This window comes from Manacus vitellinus, unplaced genomic scaffold (genome assembly GCF_001715985.3).
Source record: "Manacus vitellinus isolate BGI_N305 unplaced genomic scaffold, ASM171598v3 scaffold_1_pilon, whole genome shotgun sequence".
Taxonomy (NCBI): domain Eukaryota; kingdom Metazoa; phylum Chordata; class Aves; order Passeriformes; family Pipridae; genus Manacus; species Manacus vitellinus.
Genome location: NW_021939396.1, coordinates 17,855,624 through 17,877,490, shown reverse-complemented (window position 1 = coordinate 17,877,490; position 21,867 = coordinate 17,855,624). Strand labels below are relative to the sequence as shown.

The 21,867-nt window shown below is 39.9% G+C and overlaps 1 protein-coding gene across 4 annotated transcripts in view; it reads left to right on the top strand.

Moving 5' to 3' along the window:
* The window catches only part of OXR1 (oxidation resistance 1), a 229,544-nt gene that overhangs the window by 68,274 nt on the left and 139,403 nt on the right, over positions 1–21,867 (top strand). For 2 of the 4 annotated variants that reach the window (XM_018077574.2, XM_018077539.2), the window contains one exon: positions 20,135–20,300. The exons of 1 other annotated variant lie outside the window; for it this stretch is intronic. In XM_018077574.2, coding sequence (XP_017933063.1) covers positions 20,242–20,300 — 59 coding nt within the window. In that variant the 5' untranslated portion in view covers positions 20,135–20,241. Of the gene's footprint in view, positions 1–20,134; positions 20,301–21,867 lie in introns of those variants that run through there. One more of the 4 variants, XM_018077523.2, reaches the window with a different exon arrangement.

The following is a 21,867-nucleotide window of genomic DNA, read 5'->3' as shown; positions in this document are numbered from 1 at the left end:
GAGTCTTTCTGCTGTGCCTTTTGCAATCGGACATGTCTATCTTGTATTGGCCTTTTTAGCCACCAGTGTGCTTGTAAAAAATGTGGATAGAGCCTTCCTAAAATTCGTTTGCAAAGCCTAGCCATTAAATCTTGAAAGGCAAAGATATTAGAGTAGACCTATTGCTTTGACATTCTTATTGAGAGGAGGTGAAACTCCTTTTATTTGACTTTAACTCTCAAGATATGAATGCTAGAGAGTTAGTAGAAACTGATAAAATTAAGGTTCTCACTTTTTGTTCTATCCAGTATCTCTAAATAATAGCCAGAAGATGAAGAGTTTTGTTCAGTTTTGAGAATATGCCCCATCATGTGTTGTCTTTATTATAAATGGCTGAAATGGAGCCTTGCTTTGTGTCCCTGTTTGCAAATGGAAAAACAGATTGTATTTTATTGCAGTCCACTTGCTTACTTCATATTAGATGCAGGAAAGTATATATATATGTATTCTGCATTTATAGCCTTTACAATGTTCAGAGTTCTCAGAGTCCCTCAAGAGAGGAAAAGGAGCAGTAGGGCAGTTTCTGCTGAATTCAAAATTATTGCGACTTGTTAAAATAGGATGTTTTCTCACAGACAAGCACTTTGCTGCAGTATTTGTTGTGATTTTCATTAGAATTGATGAGAGTAGTATGTATAGCAAAAGCAAATATCACACTTGGTAATTGTTAAAGACAATGGGAACTTCTAAAAAATAAGAAATGTAGTTTTTTCCAATGATTTCTGTCACTTCAGTGACAAACAAATTAATGAATACAGTCTTTTTCATTGATTCATTTGGGGGTGTTGGTCAACAACCTGCTGAACATGAGCCAGCAACATGCCCAGGTGGCCAGGAAGGCCAATGGCATCCTGGCTGGTGTCAGAAATAGTGTGACCAGCAGGAGCAGACCAGTGATTGTCCCACTGTACTCAGCACTGATGAGGCCTCACCTCGAATCCTGTGTTCAGTTTTGGACCCCTCACTACAAGAAAAACACTGAGGTGCTGGAGCAAGTCCAGAGAAGGGCAACAGAGCAGGGGCAGGGTCTGGAGCACAAGTCCTACAAGGAGTGGCTGAAGGAGCTGGGAGTGTTTAGTCTGGAGAAAGGGGGGCTAAGGAGTGACCTCCTGAAAGGAGGTTGAAGCCTCTTTTCCGAGTAACAAGCGTTAGGATGAGGCTGAAACTGTACCAGGGGAGCTTTAGGTTGGATATTAGGAAAAATTTCCTTATGGAAAAGGCTGTCAGACATTGGAAGAGGCTGCCCAGGGAAGAGATGGAGTTACCATCCTTGGAGATATTTAAAGTCGTGTAGATGTGGCAGAATAAAGCAGCCCTACAGTAGTGTAATTAAACTAATTAGACTGTAGACAAAGACATTCCTTGCTCTTCTGTTAGGTGTCCTTAAATCTTTTCCAACAGAGATGTTTCTGTGGAAAGCCCTCCACTGCTGAATACAGCTGACATTTTAAGCCTCTGCTTGGGTGCTGCACTAACAGGCTGCCAGGTCCAGTTCTGGTTTGTGTTGCTGGTTCATTTGAAATGGAGTAAAGTGGGCAGCAAGCTGTCAATACATGCCATGGAGAGGAAGGCTTTGACATTGTAATGCAGCAGAATGAGAAGAAAAACATCTTTGTCCGCATATGTTATAAATTGTTGCCCTTTCTTTTATCGGAGCCTTCTCAAAATTTTTTCTTTAAAAGTGTTTTGGTTTTGACATTATCGATACTCTGTTTCTGTGGGAAAGGGCATTCCCACAAGATTCTTCTAGACTGTGAGATAGCAAAGATGTGATGAGTCCTGTAATGTCAGTCTGAGCCCTCCGTGCAGCCCACTGCTGCAGGCAGAATTCATCCATGTCCATATGATGTTTTCTGACTGCTGATTATGCAACATTATGATGGCAGGACATAAAAATGTTCCTACAGAGAAAACAGGTTCACAAAAAATTTTTCCAGTTGAACATCCCTAAATTAGCATTAGTACCCTGTAAAACTAAAGTTCTTGCAAACTTTTTTTTGCAGTCTGATGAAAAATAAAAATAGAAAGAAAAATCATGTAATAACATAAATGAGATGCAAGAATGGGAAAAAAAGACAAAAGAAGAAATAAAACATAGGATATGTAAGAAATAAAACCGAGACGAAGGAAAGTGATAATGCACAAGTGCCAAAATATATTATTCTGTTGAGGACAGGTACAGTATACTTGTGATAACTGAAACCTTCTGCAAAATATCAAGAGCAATTTTAAAATGAAGAAGCATTGAAAAAAAATTAGTGGAAAACCCAATGGAAAATATAAGATAGAAAGGATTAATTTCACACTGCTTATCATGTAAGTGCATATAGCCTCTGTCCATGCTTACAATGGAGTATGGAAGTCTGGTGTTCCCTTGATATAAAGTATTAACTGATTTGAGAATTTACAGTACATGTCAGATAATATTCTTCTCCAAAAGTATATCTTCTGGCAACTAACTGACCTGGTGAGCAGAGTGGACCAGATAGCCTAAAGGAAAAGCAGACAGATATGTATTTACTATGCAAATGTTGGGTTTACATGTAGAGTTGTGAGATCTTTAGAGTTCTTCCAAATAGTGAGGGAAACAATATACCTGGTGGTGCCATGGTCATATCATCCTCCACATATTCACCACATATCAGGTAGTGAATAAATGAAAAAAACCTAGTTGTTTAGAGTTTTCCTCAGCTAGTATTTAATTGTATCCCTCAGTTTAGAAAGGCAGATATTTATTCCTTGCACTTCTTTGCTCCTCTGATATAGAAGACTTATGAGCAGCAGATATATATAGTTATAGACAGTTCTTTTAGCAAGATTCAATGACAGACTAACAAAACTTTAATTTTACATTCCTACCTATGGCCAAGCTTTATTTCTCTGGCATAGCTCTATCAGGTATCAGGAACCCACTGTATCGATGAAATGAGCCTGATTCTAATTCTGCTCTCTAGGAAATTTGGTTAATAGATAAAGGGTTGTTAGCCAGGGCTCACATAGGGCTTAAAATCTTGAAGTCTGTGCATTTGCCTGCAGTTATGTATCCGTCTCATATTCCTGGAAGAGTGGAATAGCAGAGTTGCAATGGACATTTCCATCTACCTGTAGAGTCCAACCTTGGTCAGAGCAGGTCATGGCAGCAGGGGAAATGTGCCACAATCTCTACTGTCACCTGCTGGTTTTTTGTGTGCCTGCAGAAATGCAAGCCTCAGTTCCAGCTGCATGGCATTTACTCTCAGAGGCTTTTGAGAATGCAGTTAGTAGGTGACACTCCTGCCTTTCCTCAGGAGCAATGGTGGAAATTTCAGGCTACGAGTACCTGAATCCTCCTCCATATTGCCATGCGTGTTCCCCTTTTGGCTGATTCCTACTTGTTCTTTTTGAGATAGGTGTTCTGCAAAGCTGGAGGTAGCAGTTCCTCTGGTGTACACAGATACCACTTCCAGTTAACAAAGTGGTGAACTGAGGTGAAGCAATGAGTACTGGGAATGAAATACAGCTCTGACGAAAAAGGGATCAGCTTGGATTATGCTGTACTTTCTTCCTCTCTGGAGCCACGGAGTGACAGGCTCGAGGTTTGAGTATGCTAAGATACCACTCAGCTGTGGGTGTTTTCCATGACACTTTCCATGGGCTTTAGAGGACACTCTAAGGAACTGGTGCTGTTTTGGGAAGCAATGGGTCAAGTATGAAATTGTGAACGCAGGAAAAAAGAAGGTTAAAGAACATGGCAGGAAATACAAGCTTTGTGAAAGTGACTGTGCAGAGATGCTGGCAGCTTCTCAGTACTGGTGATTTACTATTAAATAGAATTGTCACAACTCAGTTTTGCTACAAATGTGGTTTGTTGGGGAGTGGGGAGGGGTATGTTCTTCCAAGGGAATTTCAGAAATCGTGTGCCCCTGTACCACACGCCAGCCTCTATCTCTGCATTCACAGCTCAATTTGTATTAATTAGATAGATGACACAATCCATGGCAAGCAGTCCTTATTTAATATTGCAGATTTATGGCAAACCCCCAAATTGGTCATAACAGCCATTAGGCTTCAGTCAGAGAGAGACAGTGTTTTTTGTAATTGCTGTGGGTGTCACTGTCCAGAACGGCTTGGTGTCCCAGTTAGCTGCCTTCACCTTGCATGGCTGGTGGCTTCTCTTTTGTTGTTAGTTTTTTCCCATAGTATTTGATGGTGATTATAACTGTAGAAGATGAATGGCACTGGCAGATGTCATAGGTGTACAGTGCAGGGATGCTTTGCACAGGAGCCCTCCTGCCTTCTGCCTGGTTTGTTACTGATTTTCATTTTATTACTGATTTTGCACTCACAGGTGGTGGTGTGACCAGTTGTCTGTAAAAATATAGGTGAAGGCATTCACTCCATTTGTGAACAAACTAAATTCGAATCCCAGAGTTTGGAGATTAATACTGAATTAACATACTGGAAGCTGAAATTAAACTCCTCAATCAATGCAAAACTTTAAAATTAAATGTTACTTAGCTTTGGTTCTGAGCACTAACTAGCTCCAATTTCAGTAGGTGTTTCTGACTGTTCAGTGCTTTTGAACACAGGATGTTCCTCTAAACAGGAATAGTGCAATTCATGGCCTGAAATAGTAGTTCCATTATACCGCTCAGCATCTGATTGCATTGCCTTTCAAAGCAGATAAAACTGCTGAAGAGAAAGATCTGTGCTGTAGAGAACAGAACAGGGAGACAAGTTGTACTTTTTCAGTGGTCTGATTCTAAATGTTCCTCCTGAATGCACAGGAAACATGTCAATGTAAATATTGAGAAAGAAATACTGTACTTCACTTTTCATCTATTGAAGTTGGAAAATACATACTGAACTGGTATATTTGATAAAGTTCTGCTTTCCAAAACAGTGTGGGTACAGTATGTAAACTCATTTTTCTGATAGGTTGATGCTAAAACTGCTACTATGACAAAATTAACTGTAGTGTCCATGCCATGAATATCACAACCCATAGTTTTTTCTCTTATTTACTTATCTGTGCTTCTTAGCCTTTAAAATGCTATCTAATTTCCTAGTACACAAGTTCCTGCAGCTCATCAGCAATGGAGCACAGTGGGCTGGCTGCATGTCTCAAAAAAGTTGTTCCACCCACTTGGTGGGTGTAGGGCAGTGGGGAGATGTGGAGAATTAGTGGCAAGCATGGAGAAGTAAACCTGTGGCTTTTCAGCTGGGAGGATTCTGACCAGTGATGCAGTAAGTTCCTGAGTGGGAAGCTCAGTTTAAGCACTGACTAAATGACTGGAGAGAGGTCATTGCCATATCAGTTTGCTGATGTGTCTGCATTCATCATTAAATTTTAGAGAATGGAAATTCTACTGCTCCACATTGATTTCTACCCAAGTGCATTCTTTCAGTTATGACCACGTGTTTTATACCCTTCTGCACCTCTTATGTTATGAGGGAATGAGAGAAATTGGAATTAAACCTTTTTTCTAGAAGGCGTCAAGCATTGGGTTTGCAAGCAGTGCTGTACATATAACTTCTTAGGAAACACCAAGCTGAAAATATTGCACCATGAGTGGTCTAATTTTTTCTTCCTTTATATATATATATATATATTTAATAGCTATTTCTTTTTTTTTCTTTAAAGTCCTTTGTGTAATACAGAGAAGGATGTTAGCAAACCACTTACTTTAGGAAATGAACCTTTCTAAGGAGGTACTTCTGTTTCATGAATTTCAGGATGAAGAAATTTGATCTGACAGATTGCAAAGTGGAAGTGAGGAAGAACAATGGACAGGGCCTGTGTCAGTTATAAGGCTGTCCATGTATTCTCCTTGAAAGCACAAGAACAAAGAAATTATTAGAGAAGAACAAAACTTGTAATAGCATAGATGTTAACACCATGAGCTACATAATGTGATTTGGTTTGTTTTGAAGGTGAACTTAATGATCACTGCTGTTTCAGTAAAGGCAAATGGTAAAACCTAAGGTCATTGGTGATATCAGTTCCTAAATTTACATTCAACCTTCTAAAAGTCTGTTGAAATACAATATATGTCCCTTAGATGTCATTTCTTGAAGAAAAATTTAGACTAGGAGTCAGCATGTTCCCAACTGAAGCCTTTATTTCAAGATACAACCAAGAGCCCAAAATGATTACAATAATCACTGTTACGATTTTACTATTTATTTTACTGTTATGGCCTTTGGAACATTAATTTTATTACAGGAGCTGGGAATCATAACACTGATAGAAACATAAATGCCTTTTTTATTTTATTATTAAACTTTGTTTTAAAAGGCAGTTGTCACAAGAATGGTTCACTCTTACATGATGTTAAATGTAACAGATTTAGGTGTTGTCAATGATACATCGTTTTATGGGGTAAATAACTAAATTAGTTCATACTTTTATATTCGCTCTTCCTGTAAATGACAGCTAAATGGGAATAAATTGCCTATCTGTTTCCAAATGTTACTTTTAGCCACCCGCTTTCTGAACTTCAGAAATACTTGCTAACAGCCCTGGTATTGCTTTGCCTTCCTGTACTATTTATAGTTAATGTCAATGCAAGAAGTTGTTTATATCTCAAACTGGTTTTCTTCTGGGAAATTAGGGACTTATGCCTTCTTTCAGAAATGACTTTCAGTGTTTCTAACCTACCTATGATCAGAAAAAGTGACTCATTTTAGTTGCCCAATTCCAACTGGATTAAAGGTCTATTGTTCTCTAAAACTGTCCAGCATGATTCATGGGGTCTATAAGGCAGTGATCCCTTTTGCAAGGTTTCTTTCAAGCTGCAGTTTTGTAAGCCTCTTATCCCTGATGAATTTTGTAGTTTGCTATCTTCTCACATCTCATGTGTCAAGAGGACTCTAAGAACTAAGTGGTACACTCTACTACTGCTGGTGAAAATGAAAAGCATGAAAAATAAAATGTGACTTGTAGAAAAGCTGGAGAATTCCTATTTATATGATTGCCCTGGATGAGTCACTGAAGTAGAAGTGAGATGGCTTGTGATGAGGGAAGCTAACTGGCTCCAAGAGTTTCATGTCATTCTGTCCCATGTGGCCTATTTGGTCAGAGGGACAGGAGATGGGATGAGAAGTAGGAAAAAACAGTTACTTAAGGCTTTCCTTCTCCACAGAGTATCTAGGGGTAAAAGAAAACAAAACCAAATGGTTGATGTGGTTCCTTGATGAGCTTTACAGTTTTGATGAAGGGAGTTGGCTATGGCACTGACAATGTAGCCTCTTTGACAGTCTTGATTCACAGGATAAAGGGAGATCAGGAGACTTGCACCTGGAGAAGGAAATGCTCAGCCTTCTTTTTTATTAATTTCAGAGCTGAATTGCATTTTAGATCACAGTAATGATTAAACACTATCATGATTTGGCAGTTGTGAAGGCACCAATAATTCTGGAGTGACAAGGGATAAACTCTCATTATGACAGACAGGCTCTGACCTGAGAGTGGCTGACGTCAGTGTCATGGCAAGTGGTTGCTGAGAAAGCCACTTAGGAAATAAATTGCTTTTGCCATGGATTCCTGGTATTAGAGGAACCCTGAGGAGAAATGATTTTTGAATGCTGCTGTCATTTCTTAATGCACATCTTGTTTTGCTGAGAATAGGAATATGTTAAAAACAGCTTTTCTTTTTGGTATATGGTATGTGAAAGTGCCCACAGTTTCTGAATAGAGCAGGCTTTTTGCTTTCAGACTGCTGACAGCATCCTGACTGACAAAGGTGCTTCCAAATTCATGCTTTGATATTAAAACTCATTATCTCACAAACAGGTTAATGGGTAAGAGGATTACTGTTGGCTGATAAAGACAGATGTACAGTATTACCCTAACAGAGGGGATACCTCTTGTTTTAAAGCCATTTGTGAGGAAAAAAACATCACCAACAAAAAAACCCCACAAGTAGGCCATGATCATGCAAGATGTTACGTGCAGACAGGTGTCTGTGTTGACCTTTTGGGGGATCTGGAGAGCCCGGGGTAAGCCTGTGCTGAGGAGCTTGCAGGGCTGATACTTCACTGGGCACTGATCCAGCATCAAGCACAGCATTTTCTGTGCTGAGATCATGGGGATGTTTCTTTGGCTCCACTTTTAGGAAATCTGCAGCAGGAAGTGAGAAGAATGAGAGGACATTGCCTTATTAATTGTGTCTCTTGTATTTTATTGCTGTACAACTATTGTTCACTTTGGGGACTTCCCTGTATAATTATAAATCTTTCAAAATGGTGATAGAAAGACTTTCCAATACAGACTTGTTTTTCTCTGTCCTAATTTTTCAGGTAGCCTGAATAAGGTGGTCATACATCAGAAACTAAAGTGTAGAGACATCAATAATCTCTTACTTTTTTTGTGTTCATATATCACCTCAGCTTCCAGAAAGATTTAATCTGTTCATTGGGTCCTGCTTTGCCCTCCATACTGATGGCACCCTGTCTCTCTTTTCCTCTTGTTGCTCCAGCAGAACAGAGTAGATGCAGGTGGGGGTACTTTAATATGGACTATCAGGAGTGCAACCATAAAAACACTCCTAGAGGAAAAAGGAGCCCTAACTCTCAAGAGGCACTAAATGGGTATCCATGTCCTGCAGTTCATTGCCTCTCAAGAGAAGGAATAAGAAAGGGAGGGAGGAAAGAAGGAGGAGGAGGGGAAGATCTGAGGTTGCAGAAGGCATGGGACTCCCAGAATGGACCTTTAGGATGGGAAAGCAATCTGCTAGAGCAAGAGGGAGAGAACTTGAAGGGACAAGGCAGCTCTATTGGCCGCATCTTTTGTGCTATAGCCGTGCCTTCTGAGCGAAGGCCTCTGTCAGGGAGTGATAATTTCAAACTGCTGCCAAACTAAAGGCCTAAGAAACAAAAAGGAAGCAATTTCTTATCGTAGTGTTGTATGCAGCTAGTTTAAATGGATTTTGAGCTATTATTTGTATTCCTGATTGAAATGCACAGGTTACTGCATCTGCAGTAGTTTCCTGACAGTTTTGCTCTTGGAAACTTTCCAAAATCTGATTGCTTATGTTATTCCTCTATCCATCTTTTCTTCTTAAAAAAAAAAAAAAAAAGGAAGAATAAACCTTCCTGCAGGGAAGAGTCCATGTACAAATAGCTCCTGAGGTGGCTTAGCTCACTTCTATGAATTTTCTTATCTGGCTTTTGTTATGTGTTCCTTTAGTCCTGTAATCATGGAAGAAGTGGAGCAATATAAATGGAGAAGTATTACAGAGAAACAAGGAGATTAAGATGGGGGGCATCTTCAGAGTAGTGCTGTCTGCTTGACGGGAGGATGAGGAGGAATCAGAAGGCAGCTAAATGTGGGAATCAGGAGACTTGCTGTGGTTTTACTGGGTCATCCAGATGAAAGGCAGCACTTACTGTCTGCTTAGTTTACAAATCCTAAACCATGGGCCATTTGAATGGATGTGAAAATAGGGAGATGAGAAGAGCTGTAGTGAGTTAATATTGTGTTTGTTGGGAAACCTTTTAGACATTTAGTGATAGGAAGAAGCGAAAAAGGCAGTAAAAGGCAGGATTATTGTTCCTGCAATTCTGCAGTTCTCTGACAAAAGCTGAAAGCAGCAACATGAATTTTTAGCTCTGCCACCCCCAGTGAAACACAGTTTTATCAATGACTCTTCTCTGAGCAGTGATGACTGACTAAATAATCTGTTCTTCTGTGTGAGTGGTGAACTGAAGCACTGATGAATAAACGAGAATGTCAACTGTATGAAGGTAGAGATATGGATGAAGTGCTTCTTGACAGTCAGTCCAACTCTGCTAATGACTAGTGAACAAAATGAGAGAAGGAAGTCAAATATTGTCTGGACCAACGTGACTGTCTACAAATCTAGCCAAATACCTACCGTCAGTAAAAAGTTTAAAATCTTATGATCTCTTTTGCAGTACAATTACGAACTTCATCCTAAAGCTTTGAAAATCCCTTCCCTGAAAACCTTGTAAGTGTTCTTTGTGTAAGAAGCAGCCCCTCAGGCTTACGAGGGGTTGTGTGATACATATTGAATGCCTGCACGCAAAAGGGTGTCTTGGCGAAGACAAGTGTTTGTGTTGATTTGTGTTACCTCATTCCCTGCAGCCATTCAAAAAGACACTGAATTTGTCTTCTAATGACTTGAAGATCTCAATTATACATTTAATTCCTACATGGAAGGCATTTTGGCAGAAAAGTACTGTCAGCATGTGGGTATTTTAAAATACAAAGGCATTTTGGTTAAAAAGAAGGAAGTAAAGAAAGAAGTCATATCATCCTATGGCAATGGGACCTATTTGGGAATTCTGCTTTCAGTTAGATTTTTCCTGGATATTGTAACTACAGAACATGATTAAGAAGTTCTCAAACCTTTTTCTTTTTTTTTTCCCCTAATTAATGTCTGCTAAAGCTTCATTTTAAAGAAATCTCCACTGGTACTGTAGCAGCTTTAGAAGATCAGAGTTACAGTGAAGGAAACACAAAGAAGTAGTGATTTGCTGCAGTATAATTTTCTTGTATGCCACTCATGCATTTTCCCTGTCATTAAAATTCTGCTGCTGCTGTTTGAGTGGCGGGAAATCCGGAAATGGCTGAAAAGATGCAAGGAGCATTTTTTATCTTTATGTTTCTAAAAGATATTCGATACAATGCTGGGAGTAAAAAATACTCTGGTGAAAGCAAGTTTAGCAGATGCCAGGTTCAGCTGGCAGCTGACCCAATCACAAAAAGTTTATTGGCAAAATAAACTGCTATTCATTTCCTGCAGGAAGCACTGTGCAGGTAGGGCAGGTGTGTGTTTCACCAGCTTACTGTACTCAAGAGTCTCAGCCTTGATTTTGTAACAGACCAGCTGATCAAAATGGTTGTAGTTTGCTGATGCTGATTATCAAGTGAGGGTTTTAACTCTTTGCATTATCCTCAGTTCAGGGATTTCCTTTACTGGGTATGGGCAGTGGTGCCTTTTGCCTCCATATGGTCATGCAGCTCTCACCTTTGTTCACAGGACTAGGTCCAGATGGAGTTCTGTGCATAAGCATGTGAAGACCTCGGTCTGGTGGGCATCTTCAGCAGATGCTTAATGGAGGGGAATCAATACAATTCTAATTTGGTATTCATTGATTGAAATCTCTTTTCATGTGCTTTGGCTGTATTTTGAATTTGCTACCTTTTCATCCATTATACATTTTACAGAAAATGTCTTCTTTTGCTTTCCTCCTCTAAAAGCTCACTCCACTTGTATATGAATCAAGTGACAATTACCAGATTTTTTTTTTCTAGGTGGCGTGTGTTTGAATGGATAAAAGGCGTGACTGATCAATGCAGGGAAAAATAAATCAATTCCTGTGGATTGTGGAGATTCTTTTATGGCCTCTGAGCCCTTATCCTTGTCTTTTTTGGTTTTCCTTCCTGAGACAATTTGAAAGTAAAAGTCTGTTGACTTATCCTGATCTGCCTCCAATCAAAGATAGCTCTAAGTCCTTTTGATGGGACTATTTTCTCTTTGAAAAGTGCAGATTGATCTAAGTAGGACTATGTTGTGTTTCCAGATAAAAAAAGAATATAATTGTTTGGCTTCCTTATTCCAATTAGGCCCCATATTGTAAGTTACTATTATGTTACCTATTTACTAATTAGCATAAGCAGAATCAAAAGAATGTCATCAAAATAATTAGTCTTTTTCCTCCATCATAACAGCACCTTGAAATGATCTATGATTATTCTGTTCCTTCTCTGCTCTGCCTGTCCTTCCACTTCCCTCCCACACTCCCTTTTTCTTTAAAGTTTTATTGCTCATTTTTATTTTAAAATATGCATATATAGATATATATTATGGGATGGAGATTTTGGTTCCTGAAGAGGTTTTTTTTTTCTTTTCACATCTTGCAATTGATTTTCACCTAGTGGGATTTAAAATGTCACTGGCCCTATCAGCTTTTCACTAAGTTATATAACTTCTTGGTTTCTCAGCACTCTGTAAAGATGAAATGCAGTAGCTGTAGCACAGATGAAGATGTCAGTTCTCATGCATAAAATACTGTCTACCCTTTCTTCACTTATATGTTAATGGCTTATTTTTTTAATAGGAGCAGATGACTAATTTCTACCATATTAACATTAAACCCTTTATATTCTCAGAATATATGTACTTTTATGATTTACTGAATTCCTAGCCATTTTTTTTTCTGTAGTATATATACTGCAGAATAAATATAATGGAAGTTCAAGGAACTCTGTATTTTGTTCACATAAATGATGAATACTACAATGTTCTAAAATATATATCATCTGGGCACCCAATTATCTTGGAAAAGCTGTGGGACTGCATCAGCAGGAGGTCACTGCAATGATCAGTACCAAAACAGACACTGGACTGGTGTATGTAATTCATATTCCTGCTGCCAAGTAGGAACAATGTTTCTGTCTAATTTTAGGTATCTCCAGATTAATTTTTGTGTTGCTTTAAAATATTTCTATAAAAATACAAACCTGGCATTAATCTTACAGCCAAACTAAGTATGTTCAATCTGGAGTTAGTTTACCAAAACCATGCATTTTTCTAGAGAAAAGCATAAGAATTTCTCAATCCAAAGCTTGACTGCTTCTGGGTTTTGGCTTTGGTGGAAAGGTGGAGGGTTTTTTGACCCCAAACTGTTCTGAAAGTGGAAATCTTGAGCGCATGAAAGGGGGCTTTCAAGGTCTCTGTTGAAGCACCTGGGCACAGGTATTTATGCTGCCAGGGTTTCAAGGAGAGGACCCTGCCTGGCACATGCAGCTGGAGCAGAGCCATCCATCCATTCAGTACCACTTCAGGCAGGAGCAGGCTGTGCCTGTTGGTCCTTTCCTGTCTGTTCTCAGTGAAGGCAGGTACTAGGCAGTGCCTGTGTCCGGTCTGGATGGGCAGGAAAATGAGGAACTCTAGTGCCTTTTCCCCTTCCTACTCCTTTGAGTTTGTTGTAAAGACTTACACAAGTTTTAATTGGTGTGTTTTGCAGGCTACTAATATAGTAAGAAGCTAGCCCCAAATTTACTGGGGTCTGAACTAAGTCTATATATATCTGCAGAGGGCTATTGAACTGCTTGGAGGAAATAGATTCCAATCTCTTAATTTTATTTTCTGTTGTTTTATGTTCCTAAATTCTTCCTCTTTCTCATGTTTTTCATATGTGAGTGAGAGGTTTTACCTTTCTGTTCATAAGAGCAATTAGCAAGGCTTAGCCATAATGTTTTTATTTTTTTATAGTTACTTTTCATAGAAGATTAGCCAAGGGAAAAAACAGACATTGTGAGGTTAGTTAGATACATCTTGAAATCCTGCCAATGCTTCCTGAAAAGAAAATGTGATTTACTGATTCTCATTTTGCATTTAGACGAATCGCCTCTGATTTGTCTGGTAGGACTTCCAAAATCTTGACAGTTTTATTGCACGCATCTAAATGCAGCTTCTGTGTTTTAGCTTGTATGCTGTTCCCATACAAGTTCTGATCAGGTGGTTCTACCATGGAGCTGAGCCTTAGTTAGGAAGCTAAATACACAAATGTTTCCAAACTCACTTGTCTCATTTAACATGCTGTGGCCTCATTTGTCTCCTGAGCTCTGGTTTTGATCACTTCCAATTGTTTAAATTTCTCCTTGGCTTCTTTTTTCATTCTGTCAGACACTAACTCTTCGTCTCCTGTACTTTGTTCATCTGCCCATGCAGGCTTATGTCTGATCAGGGGAACTTAACCTGGCAATGCCAAATTAGCCTTGAGGTTCTCTTTATTCTGGACTAAGGGGAAAAAAAAGGTGTCACTCTGCTTTGGAAAGTCACAGTATAATGCTTTTTTATTGGATTCTTCTTTAATTAATGTCATTTACTGTGATGCCTATAGATTGCCAGTGTCTGCAGTGGGTGTAGCTGCAGTGCTTATAGCTCTATGGGCTTACCGATTTTAAAATTATAATAAAAAGTGCTGCAGGGCAACCATGTTCTACAATCTCTTGTTTCTATGTTTGTCCAATCCTACTTTGTATTATTGTGAGCAGGAAAAAAATTGGAAAAAGATTGTTGCTTGTTACAGGCATAAATCTGAATGTTGGTTCAAGGGAAGCTTCATCCTTGTCCGCTGGTGAGGACATGACTTTTCTTCAGCATAAAACTGAATTATGGGTTTAGACTGTCTTCTTGAATCTCAGTCTGTGCTGCCTTTAAGTCCCACCTGCAGAAGGAAAAAGGAATAAGCAGGTGAGGCTCCTCACTGCGTACACGGGTGGGAGCTGCAGCCTGGGCAGCAGAGGCCCTCAGCTATAGCTGCCACTCCACAACTACAAATGGCTCCCTGGGAGTGCTGCTTGTCTTCCCCTTCCTGTTCTTCCTATTTCAGCCCCAGTTTCTCCCCCCATGTGTGGCCGAAAGGTTAAGAAGATACCCAGTCTATGGATAAAACATAGTGATCTCTTTCACACTGTTGCAATGTCACTGCAGGGTTTGTTAGGACAACCCTTGGGGTTGTCTTCTCTCAACTTCTTGCTGGGAGCATGTTCCTTCCTGCTTGATCCACCAGGGTTGTATTGGTGACTGTCTCTAAACATCAGACATAAGTCTCTGAGAAAGAAAGAATAGAACACTTGTGCCTACTGCAGTGTGCAGACCCAGTAGCCGTGGTCCCAAAAATCCTCCTCATGCCCCTGAGAGAGTGCTGCTACTGAAGACACAACAGCTCAAATGCTGCTCACCCAAGAGACTTCATTCAAGCACAGGAGCATGGATGCATGATGCATCCTGAAAGAAAGAAAGGAAAAAGCTGAGAGGGATTGTTTTTCTTTGGTGTTGTGGCAGAATGTTTTGCTTTCCAGGAGCTGTGCTTTAAGGCAAGGATCTGAACAGGCTTGTATCATCCTGGGCACTCACTTGCCCCTCAAGCATGAACTACTTCATGTTTATTAATGCAATTTCTTACTAGGTTTCTAGATCCTTGCAACATAAGTAAAGAGTTTTAATATTTAAGTGTTTTTATGGTGTAGTGGCTTGGTAGATAACTCTACAGATGGATGTGAGCTGTCTGCTCTTGAATCTCAGCATGTACATGCTTCTACTGAGTCGACAGGTCTTTGGCAATCTGTGACCAGCTTCCACAGCTGGTTCAAGGAATATGGTTCTGCAATACTAGGATGCTGAAAAGAGCTCAGGTACCCAAAGTCCTGCAAATTGGATTTTCCTTTTTTACTATTGACATAAAAATTCACAGCTAGAGATTTACATTGCACATATAAAAAAAAAGTTGGATGGTGTCTCTTGATAAGCCATGCTGTGCATTAATGGTTACCTCCTTGGTGGTGGTCTCAGCATCAGGCCTAAGGATGCTGCAGAATCAGGGCCCCTGTCGGGAAGCAGGGAGGGACTCAGGAATACACAACTGGGTTATTAAAGACTAAGCAGTAACACACTTCATCGTGCTGCTCTCTGTTTTAATTTAAGTGACTGACAGCATTTGTCAGGAAAAAGTTCAGCTTCTAAGAAAATGCTGACAAACTTGATAACTGCAGTACTTAATGTCAAGTTGCATTTATTAAACACACAGCTTAAAAATTAAGTCTTCAGTCTGTAGTTAACAAAATGAACTTTGCTCTATTAAAAAACCCAAACTTTTTCAATATTTATTGATATCATTGCTATGGATATAAAATAAGAGAGTACCTTCCTTTCTTAAGCAATTTCCTTTCCTAACATTGAAGTTTTACTATGTGGCATAGAAACAGGGTATAGATATTTATGATAGGAAAGACTGAAAAATATCTTTTGTGATTTAAATATTTAAAAATATAGAGATGTTTTAAAATATATACTTTTTTTAGAGTCGTTCATATTTATATAAATATGAATTATGTAAGGACTGGAGGACATATTTATTTTTACTGTCACAGTTGTAAATGGAATACCCACCCTGCCTGCTTCAAGCTCAGGCCACAGGGACACCTGTGCCACCCCCAGCAGCCCACGTCCCTGGCACAGGGCACAGACACAGCCTTCAGGGCACTTGCAGCAGGAGATCTGGTGGTGTGTAGTCTAGAAGTGACTTAATTTCAGTGAATGGGAGACATCAAAATGAATCATGGCACTTTTGTTGAAGACAGGTGTTTCAAAATAGGGGAAATCTGCTAGCTAAATCTTCAGTGGCTTCCAGCAGCTGGTGACATGCTTTGATCACTGGGTCATCAAAGCATAGTGGCTTGGTAATGGTAGCAGAAAGCAGGATTACAGGGGAAGACCTGAAAGGATCCAGGGCTAAGTCAAGAGGCAAGAGGGAATTGTATTTGTAAGGCAACTTGAAAAGAGAAATTGGCTGTAGTAGTTCTTAGGTCATAGTTCTTAGTCTAAAATGAAAGCTAAGACGAGGAGAAAACTGGACTGATGGGAATGTACCTGATGAAGTTTGTAGGCACTGTCTGTTGTGAGCCCATATCCAATTAAAAAATATATGCTTAGCATAGATACCAGCAGTGCCTTCTGCTTACAGCTCTGAGGACTTTTAGTCCCCACAGTTAGGGAAAGTTGAAATTAGTGTTGAAATTTCAAACAATCTTATAGTATAAGAAACATTAATGTTCTTGAAGGGTTTTCTTTCTCCTTTTTTTGTCATAGTTTGTTGTCCCCAGAATACATTTCCTAGGGTTCAGATTGATCAATTTGGGTTCAGTGGCTCAGTCACTTTGTTCTCTCTTGGGGCTGCTCATGCCCTTGTTCTCACTCCTGCAGCTCCTGTGTCTCCTGTGCCTCTGACTGCTCAGTCCAGCAGAGCTTGCCCCCGTGCACAGTCCCTTCTGCAGCCAAGGGAGTGTATCATCAGTGCTTGTGGGCTGTGCCTGCAGGGTGAAGACATACAGAAATGTCTTTACAACCTTTACACTCTTGTGGACACAAAGTAAAAAGTCGTTGAAAATGTTCCTCCTACTACCACAATAACAATATAGTTGTGTGGGTTTTCCATTTGTTTTTAAATAAGTAAGCACTGTTTCACAACCTGTCTGTTCTGATGTATGTTTCTCCTTTATATATAGATTCTCAGAACAGCCTGTTATTAGTCAGTTTATCAAGGGGCATTCCTTACTTTATAGGGTGACAAGACATGAAAACATATATACTCAAGATAGCCTTTTCTCAATAGGTGTAATGAACAGATTTCCTATTTTCTAATTGTGTCTGAAGAGACCTTATCAAGGCTCTGGATCTCTACCTGCTGTGCAGCTGCAGTGTTTGAAGGAACAGAGTATGGGCTGGCATCCCCAGTCAGCCCCCTGGGCCATTCTTGGAGCTCTGGAGGAAATGCCAGTAGCTTCTTTGCCATGTTACAGACTCTGGGTGAGAAGAAAAAGCTGGTTGGAATTAGTCAGAGCTCAATGCTTAGAGCCAGAGGGTCTCCTGCCAGAAGGGTAGGAGGATAATTTTGTCTTGTTTAAATATAAAATATTCCTGTATCTTTGAAGATGCTTCTCTCCCATCTAGTAAAAGCTTGGCTAACCTGATTTATGAATCGGAAATGCAAAAAGAACAAGACACGAATTTTTTAAAACCTGTATGGCTAGTGCCTGGTGAAACTCCCTCAAGAAAAAGGAGCTTGAATTAACATGTTTTCAATGGAAGATGTGGTGTATATATCAAATACTCAAAAAAGCTGACCAATATAAAGCTCATTTTACACTGTCTATATATTTTCTGCACATTTCACTAAAATGCTAAAATTATACTTATTTATTCATATTATTCAAAATACTTGAGTTATGTGTAAGCTGAAAGGCAAAAATTCAATTCTGCTTTGGCAATGATGATGAAAGATTTCCCATTTTGCCTAGTTTCTAACTTGCCTTTGAAAAGTTAAGCGCTTCCACAGAGATCTACCTGATATTATTATATCCTGCAGAACACCCTAAGAACCAATTTATATTCCTAGGAAGCAGAAATGCTAGATGTTTTAGTCTCCTCAAGGAGACTTTCCCCAAAGGGCACTTCATCCTCAGTATGGGGATGAATCTTGTGGCTCAAGGAAGACGAGAGGGCCTTCCATTTGGGAAGGAGCACGAGGAGAATTTGGATGATTTCCTGTGAGATCTGTGCTTCTGCTGCCCTGGACTGGCCCCCCTCCTCAGCCCCATGATCTGTTGGCAGGTCACAGAGCATGGTCTTTACCCTCTCTGCACCTTGTCTTAATGGTCACACTGAAGGTAGAGACTCTCCTGCTTGCTGCACCTCTGGTCCCAGGGGTGGCATTCCCAACTGCCAAGCAGCACTGTGTAACAAGGCAGTGGATGTCAGGGTGTGACAGGGCAGGCTGCCCAGCTGCAGGAGGAAGGCCAGACCAAAAGGTCCCCACTTGCCTGGAGGCACTCCAGCCACTGGGCTGTTGTACCTACCTGGGCTCAGATGCTCCTGGCTGGATCTCTCCTGCTGTTTATCATCTTTTCCCCTTTCACAAAATACCTTTATACCTCACGGAATTTTCAGTGATGAGATCAGAATGTCTCATCCCATATATATCTTATGGAATAGAGATAATAATGATGTATAAACTAGTTTTATATTTTGAAAGAAGTCTTTAAGTTGTTTCAAGTTGTATAAGCTACTGTGCAAGGCAGAAGAATATGCAGATTTATATTTCCATATATTAGGACAAGCATATCCACATTCTTTGAACCTGAGCTATGCTTGCCCACTGTGCTGATGATTATTTGTAGAGATGGTAGAACTAGAACACACAAATCTGTCTAAGAGCATTGTAACTTCCAACCTCCTCTGTCATCTCTTTGAGAAGTTAAAAGTCCCTTTTGCTTCCAAATTTGACTACATAAATGTATGTGTGTTATGATTGCATATAGCGCAGCAATCTCAGGAACGTAAGTGCCCGGAGATATTGCAGCTGACTTGTAAACAACTCAGAAAGCAGTCAAGCATAGGGTTGGAATGGGAAATGTTAATGCAATTGCCTAAATTAAAGGCCATGGATAAAACAGCTTTGTTGATGTATAAATTACTTGCAGTTAGCACAGAAAATAATTGATACTATGACAAAGTTAATTACATGGAAAAATACTATGAATTTGTATGGCTTCACTGTAAGTGAGGTTTTCTGTATGTCTTAGCGTATGCCATGTAGCTCACAGACCACTGGACGCTTTGAAACCCCTGAATTAAGTGTATAGGAGAGAGAAGATGGTAATTTCGGATGTGGTCCTCCATAGTACAGGATATGTGAAGATCTCCCAGTAATTTTCAGGGGAATAGAATCTGGGTGCTCGTTGCATAGTCTATAATAAAGAGATTTCAGAAACTTACTTCTAATCAGGTGAAGTAAAGGCTTTCCTTAGAAATACAACCTTAAAATAGTCTGGGCAGTTTGAATCCATCCTTATAAATAAAGCCGCAATAGATATAATGCTGCAGCATTAATGAGACAAATAAGAATGAAATAGAAATCATAATCACTTTTAAACCATTATGCAAAATTTTTCTGTGCTGAATATGACAGAGCTGGAAATTTCAAGACCCATGAAAATTGTACTGAAGTAGATTTGCATAATGCATTGGAAGATCTTTTGTGAAAATGGAACTAGTGGGAGTTATTTAAATAACAGGATAGCAGCTATTAACAAAATAGCAAAATTCAAAATAGTAATTTACTTTACACATCTCTTCTAAAACACGTCCAGAATCAAGATAACTGTCAGCAAATAGTACAGCATTGCAACCCACCCTCTCAAAATCCTGAAAGAACAGATCCTGAAAGAAATTCTCAGATTCCTGACAAAACACAAACCTTAGTTGCAGAGCATATTATTTCCACCATGTAAAACAGCTGTAAAACTTTGTACCGCCATGGAGAAGCCATATGATCTTGAGCTGTTAATCCTTACCCATGCTTAGGCAGGAAAAGAAGAATGAATGGTTTATGCTATGACTATTCGAGTTCCATTATGTATTTAGCATGACCACTGCCATTTTCCTCTCCATCATCATCATTACCTCCCTCCCTACTCCTGCCATACCTCATCCTCCTGCAAATGTACATCTCCAAACCCATCTGTGGTGTGTAGAGCTCTTTGACTCCTTTGCCCACGGACTCACTAACGCTTCTCTCCCAGGCAGTGAGAATGCCTTGTCACATTTGAACCACAAGTGGATTCTGGATTCTCCCGCTTGGAGTTCATGGATGTAACCTGGCAGCAACCAATCTATATGTCTTCTGTAAATGATCCTCCAAGGGTTTACCTGTAGCAGTGCTGTCATGCTCCCAGGAATAATCACAAGGTTTGTGTTCATTTTTGTAAGTCTTTATTCTGTGATATGCCCTTGAAACACATGAAGCTCCAGCGTTGTCTATAGATCTTGTTAAAAGGGTGTGGATTGCCTGTTCCACACAGCAAAAGGGCAATTTTTCAATCATTTAGATACTCTTCATCTTTTCCCCTCTAGCCTGGTCAAAACTTCTGGTCTGACGTTGTCCTTTGGTACAGAGAGAGGGACGGTGGCAGTTTTCCTGCACGTGCTGTGACCAGTTCCATAAGGATGACTAGGAGATGGAGAGAGGGTGGTTTGGGTTTGCTTTCTGGTACTGTGACAATTGAAAATTGTTGTGTCTGCATGGTAATTTTTGATAGTGTGTGTAAAGAGGAAAAAAAAGGCGTTTTGCATGCTGCTGTACTTGCTCAAATAAATAATGCTGGGGTATAGAGCAAAATATGATGTTGAAATGCCACTATTTTTTTTTTTTTGGACATAGCTCTCAAGCCTTTATTGTTTCCTTTCCTGAAGCTGGGCTCACTGTTGCATTGTTAATACGTACTTGCCACTTAGAATTGCTTTTTGGGCTGTGTAGGTGTGACTTCATTCCTAATCCTTTCATATCGTCACCCATGTGAACGTCATCTTGCTCGAGTTTTGTGCCATCAAATGATCTCATAAGATGCTTGCATTTCCAGAAAACTCTGCATGATCAACACATAAAGTAACAGACTGAAGGGCTTTTCTGCAGTTTTTTTATCTGTTTGTTTACTGTCAGACATTGATTTAATGGCATCCTATATTCTTTGTGGTTTCCTTTCCTCTGCAATTCATAATGACCAATTCAGGTTGGAATTACAAGAATGTTGCACGCTCACTGCCTGTGGTACTTAAATAGTAGTGGATACTTACCGATAGTACCAGAGATGGAGCATGCATTGAGTGGCTCTTTCCTTGTGAAAACCCTCCTTCTTCCAGCAATTCCTGGCTCGAGGAATTTGTTTGCTGAAGTACCTGCATGCTTTACAGCGCCTAATGAATGCTTTCTGCCTGACTCCTGTCTTTGTTTTCGGTACCGAGTGATACTCCTAGCCTGTGCTGTTAGTTCTGTTAAGCAATTATATATGCCATTCAAAGAAGTATTTAGCTGTGTTTGCTCCAAACGTGCTGCTTGCCTTCATTTGGTTCTTCTGAAATTACCATCGCTGTAAAACCATTTGCCACCCCCTTTCCGATGGCCGATGGCTGTAAAGGTCCCCTGCTCGTCCCCTGCTGGCAGCTCCTTCCACGGTCTGTTTTGTCTTTTCCCATGAGGAACCGACTCATCATGATCACGAGTGGTTTTTGTCTGTACCAGTCTAATCCTGCTATGTTCCTTTTGGGAGGGGATGGCCAGGGCCATAACCAGGTGATACTCAAGAGCATTAAACAAAATATTTTCTAGCAGCCCTCTATGGCATTGCCTCATGCTGCGAGCACACAGAGAAGCCTCAGGTGATAAATGGAGCCTTTTACTTGATTCCTCTGACTTGCCAAACTAGCCAAAAAATGCCAGCTATGTGCAAATGCAGATTTGTGTGGTGGCTGGGGGGTA